This window comes from Octopus bimaculoides, chromosome 8, assembly GCF_001194135.2.
Source record: "Octopus bimaculoides isolate UCB-OBI-ISO-001 chromosome 8, ASM119413v2, whole genome shotgun sequence".
Lineage (NCBI taxonomy): Eukaryota > Metazoa > Mollusca > Cephalopoda > Octopoda > Octopodidae > Octopus > Octopus bimaculoides.
The window spans coordinates 42,230,359-42,236,260 of record NC_068988.1 but is presented as its reverse complement, the minus strand read 5'-3'; the positions used below and the strand labels follow the sequence as shown (position 1 = coordinate 42,236,260).

Here is a 5,902-nt window from a genome sequence, read left to right as displayed (position 1 = left end):
GACGAGTTAGATCAATACTAAAAACAGAGCTCAATGCTAAAAACAAGATTCAGACAAATACATAACAAAAACACCAGGACTTACAAATATATATAACATACAGAAAATTGCACTACTGGGTACTGCACACATTCTACGCAAAACACTTTCAATACAGTAAACGTAAGAGCACCACAGCAAACCACAGCACATACCCAAAGCACACAGAGCTGCGCTCGGTAGTGAAGTGAAAGCAGGTTATAAAAATAAAACTACTGAACAATAATAATAATAATAATAATGGTTTCAAATTTTAGCACAAGGCCAGCAATTTCGAGAAGGTGTTAAATTGATTACATTGACTCCAATGTTCCACTGGTACTTATTTTATCAACCCCGAAAGGATGAAAAACAACACAACCTCACTGGCATTTCACCTCAGAACATAAAGATGAACAAAATGCTGCAAAGCATTTTGTCTGGTGAGCTAATGAGTCTGCCAAATAACATCAATAAAATGAGCACAAGAGTTTAGTTTGAATTCACATTTAATTAAAAAAAAAATATTAAAACCTGGAATCTGAATTTGAATTTATAAAAATATTTGGAGCGTTGATTTTGAATTTCATGTTTAACAATGAATTTCATTTGTTAAAATATTTTAATATGTAATAAATTATTGGAAAATATTCTAATAAATTTCATATTATAGTACAATATAAAATATTATATATTTTAAAGTACTATAAAATATTTAAAAATTATAAAGTATTTTAAAATAAATCAAAACATTCTAATATAAATCAAAATATTAAAAAAATTTTACATTTACTTTAAATTATTTGGAAATATTTTTTATATATTTAACATATGTTGAAATATCAGAAGATATTGGAATATAAATTAAGTTATGAAATAACTCGTTCAGTATATTATGTTGCGTAACAAAATACCATGTCCCTACACATCATTAATATTTACGTACCAGCTTCCAGAAATGTGTTCAATATATAAAATTGGTATATCGAATAACATTACACAGCTATGTTTTGTGGTATTTAAGTAATATGTTCATGGATGATCAATGGGTTGGAAGGGTGCTAATGAAGGAACAAAAACTCCCGAAATATGGCATATATATCCATTACCCATTTTTGATCACATTGTTTGCTTACAGTTTGTATCTCAGATATCTAAAGCAAAAATTTTTCCTCCACTGTAAACTGTAGTGAAATAGCCTTTGTAAGTTGAAATATACCCCAAATGTATTTGAATTAACTTAATATTTGTTTATTTTACTATATTTTCAGTTATTATGAAACAGTTAATATTTTAAGTTATTATGAAATAACATATTTTAAATAATTATAAAATAGAAGTATGTATTTGAAATAAGATATTTCTTAATTTCTCTAATTGTGTACAATAATGATTTATTAAAATGAAAATATCTTAAATTTATCTCGTTAGAAAATCTTTGTAAGAGATGACCAGCTGGAGGAGGCATCTTCCTGGAATTAAAAATAGCAGTAATGTCAGTTCCTACAGAACAACCATAATTAAGAAGCAGTAAATATTATCTTACTTTTGTTAATTTGAAATTTTAAACTAAAGGAAAAAAAAAATAATGAGAACAATGAGAATAATTGTGATGATAATGTGATAAATGTTACAATATTGTTGACAATAACTTGGTTAATTAATATGATAATTGTTACTGCTGATGTTGAAAAGATGATGAGAGTGAGGATGTTTGTGATCATGATGTTGTTCACAATAATGATGGGGGATAAGATAATTTTGATAATGATGATTATAACGACAGCAATAGTGTTGTTAATTATGATAACAATTACACAAGATAATTTAGTGGTTAACTAATTAAAAGAGCAGACATTCCAGGAATGGTAAATGAAGAAAGAAAAGGCAAATTATAATTGGCAGACTAACAGACAGATAAAGAGAGAAGACCAAAGAGGTTGAAGTCTACTCACAGCATTGACAGCAGGTGGCAGCAGTGAGGCGGATATGGCAACTCCAACCAATGGCCCAGAGTTACCACCCAGAACAGACAGAGACACTCCAGCACCGGATGGAAGTGCTATTAAGATACCAATCCACAGACTACGACTCATGCCTCTAGTGGGAGGAGAGAAAGAAAGAAATAAACAAACAAGCAAGTAAATAATAAACTGCTTCTTAGAAATTAACTGCTGAGATTTTAATTCAATTTTTTTTTTAACACTGTTTAGTCAAAGGAGGAAGGGTCTCATCCTTGACCCATTTCAAGGTCACAGAAACTGACAGGCAAAAACAGTTATTGTCAGACAGAATGCTTACATCAGAGCGAGCTTTGCTAAAGGTACCCATGGACCAGATGGTAGCAAATAATATTAGACATAATAATCATTCAACATACAAATCAGATGTAATTTTCACCAGGAAATAAGACAGGCAGGCCATTGTAAAAACTGGAACCTTTTCCTGTGAAAAATGCTCTATTTAAACCAGATTAGTGATTAGTGAGTTTTGAGTCAGAGCTATACAGTGACAGAAGACAAGAAACAAACAACCCTGCAGTTGATCTTGATCATAAGTTTAAAGAAATTCTAGCTGACATACATGAAAATAGGGAAAAGGAGAAAGACAACAATTGGGAATTCTTGTCAGATAACTTGCTGTGCTAGTGAAATGGCACAATAAATAGAACAATAAAAGCTAATAGAAAATCTGGGCAAGTCTGAACGGAAGTTGAATGCAAAGAGCATTAAGAAGTAGCTAGAAAGGGAGTGAGGTATTAAGTATTCTTAGCTATGAAGAAAGCAGAAGAGAAAAGGGTTGAATATGTTCTGCAGTGTGAAGATTTGAGGCACAAACTTACCACAAAAAAGCAAGATCTCATAGGAGAGAAGAGAATTTTGAAAGGATAATAGAGGCACACTTGCTTTCAGTGTTGATGACAAAAAAGAAGCGTAGGAGTGCTTTTATGAGAAGTTGTTGAACAAGGGGAATGTATAGAATAAAGAAAGTCTAACCTCATGCTGACCCAACAGAGGAACTGACAATTCAAGTTGACAGAAGTATGATACAAGAAGCAATTAAAAGTCTGAAGGTAAAGAAAGTTGTTTGCCCATCAGCAATTATGCCTGATGGGCTAAATTGTTAATCAGGAAACTGTCATACAAAATGGCTGGCGTAGTAGTAACATTGTAAACTGCTAGAAGAGTAAAGGAGAAGCATTTGGATGAGGAAATTACAGAAGCATCAAATGGCTGGAACAGGCTACGAAGGTCAAAGAAAAAAATCATAGCAAAATTGATCAGGAACAGAATTAGCCTACATAAGACATAGTTTGCTTGTAAGTGGTACCACACATGTCATCTTATAAGTGAGGTAACTACAGAAGTACTTAGCTAAGAGCAAGCTATTCTATCTACCTGGAGAAGGCCTTTGAAAGGGTGTCATGGCCAGCGATCTGGTGGTCATTAAAGAAACTAGATGTTGATAAATGGCATGTGAGAGTTGTATAAGCTACATACAAATGCATAGTCAGTAAAGTGAAAGTCAGCAATGATGTAGCAACAAATTTAACAGACAGTAGCAGTCTATCAAGGTTCAATCTTTGGCTCTTCCTATTTATCATGGTACATCACACAAACTATCACAGAGGAGTTCAGGACTGGCTATCCATAGGAACTTCTATATGCTGATGATCTGACTCTTATAGATGAATCTATAGTAAATTTAGAGAAGAAAATCCAGATATGAAAGCAAAATCTAGAATCAGGGGAACTCATGGTCAACTTAGCAAAGACTAAGCAATTAGTAAGTAGGAAAGAAGATAGGAGCCTAGTATCATCAGGGAATTGGCCATGCAGGTATACTGAAAAGGAGTAGGTAACGATCTCATACACTGTATCCAGAGTAAACTGTGGACATGCAAGAGATGTAGTAGAAATACAGGTAAACTAACAGGCTTTGTTTATGGCAAATGCACTGGAGCAATAAGCATTAAGAGTGCAAAGAATATGGATTCTCTTAAATCCTGGCTAGTTCACTACTAGAAGTAGTTTATAGCTTCTGTTACTAGGGTGATATAATCTGCAGTGGAGTTGGTTGTTCTGGAAATGATCCATTCAGCACATGCCAGTATAGAAAGTGGACATGAAATGATGATGATGGTGATGATGATGATGATGATACTCTTATTATATCCATTTCTGATTTCTTCAATCATAATGTTGCTTTTACTGTAAACATTGCTGCTTTTCTGTAACCTTCTCTTAATTTTTGTTTCTTCTTTAATTTTCCTGATGAAGGACCAGTGTTTGTAAAACTGATTTCCCCTTTATTTCTTCCTCACAACATTATCATATGCTTTGTACTGTTATTTGTTGGAGTTTTCTTTTCCCAAGGATATATTGGTATTATAATCACCGATTTGAGATAGCAAAAAGCAACAGGCTGACTGGTGGGACTTGAACTATATATCTATTGCATGTAGAGTAACCAGGTTACTTAGTTTGATAAAGATTTCCTCCCACTCGATTTCCACAAATTAGGTTACAACTATTTAATGATATAAAATAACACTTCTAACTCCACAAATTTCACATGCTTCTCAGATAATTCACAGTTTACTCAATCCCCAGCAGTTGTTATTTAATGTACAACTGTATAATAAAATGAATTATCACATTTTGATTGGATGTTTATAACATAAAGTAACTCTGAGAACATGAATAATCTTAAATAACATCCAAGATTTTAATGTAAATGTTATAAGACACTATAAGAACCACAGATTCAGTAACAAGGCTTAAGATGTGTGTATTACTTACCAGAAGATCATATTGCTATTTTCACCAGAGGGTGTTTATCACGACTCTGTTATTTTAACCATATCTAACTAAATAACACAAGGCATTTTCCCTGACATTCAATTAATTAGCTCATACACAGTCCTATTATAAGAAAATAATAATGATCTCCGGTACATAATTGGTACATAATCACTCACTAGTACAAGCCGATATATTTAACTGGCCCAATTCATTTTGTTGTAAGTAGGTGCCATAAAGTAGGACCAGAGTGCTTCATTATAAACACATATCATATTACCATAGTCAACAGACCATTACCAGGTGAAGTTTTGCCATCACTGAACTTTAAGGAGTTAGTTTGAGTAAACAAAGGCCTTTGAGTAGTCAGCTGGAAATAGCAGTGAAATTCCCTTCAAATTTCATCTTACTGTCTTAAAAAGAAGGATGGTTTAAATAATATAGTCCCAAATAGTGTGTGTGCATACATTCTACAGCTACTGCACAAAAGAAAAAATGTGTATACACAGTTTTCAAGATGATATTGAATTTTCTTAATTGAAAAAGTTAGAGGGATGGTTACTTGCGTGGATGTGTGTATTACATTGCAGTGCAAAACAAATTTTGTGCACAAGCAAATTTCTGAACCTAGATATACAAAAAGATAAGATGGTCATGACTGGAATGCCTTCAATGTAAACAACAACAACAAAGGTATAAAATGACTCCTTGTTTCAGTGATTTACAAAAAATTTGACTATACATACATACACACACACACACACACACACACAAACACATACATACATATATATATATGAAGATGTGTAAGGTAAATTATGTTTGACTTGAATTTGACAGTTAAATATAGCCTTATACAGAAATGTTGACATAGGAATAAATTTCAATAATAATGGATATCAGCGTCAAAACTCTCTTTTAAATTTAAATTTTGGATATATAACCAAGGAGAACGATCCTTAAGGAGTCTACTTTAGACTTTTGCAGAGAAATCTCTTGCTATATTGGTAGCGATTACATGTTTTTCTCATTATTAACACATTGTAGAGATATCATCGTATGAATATATATATATATATATA

General features: G+C 32.4%; 1 protein-coding gene across 2 annotated transcripts in view; it reads right to left on the bottom strand.

Annotated features, from left to right (window-relative positions):
• Window positions 1-5,902, bottom strand: part of LOC106871746 (uncharacterized) — a 50,695-nt gene that overhangs the window by 15,013 nt on the left and 29,780 nt on the right. For both annotated transcript variants that reach the window (XM_014918372.2, XM_014918371.2), the window contains one exon: window positions 1,974-2,118. In XM_014918372.2, coding sequence (XP_014773858.1) covers window positions 1,974-2,118 — 145 coding nt within the window. The remainder of the gene's footprint in view (window positions 1-1,973; window positions 2,119-5,902) is intronic.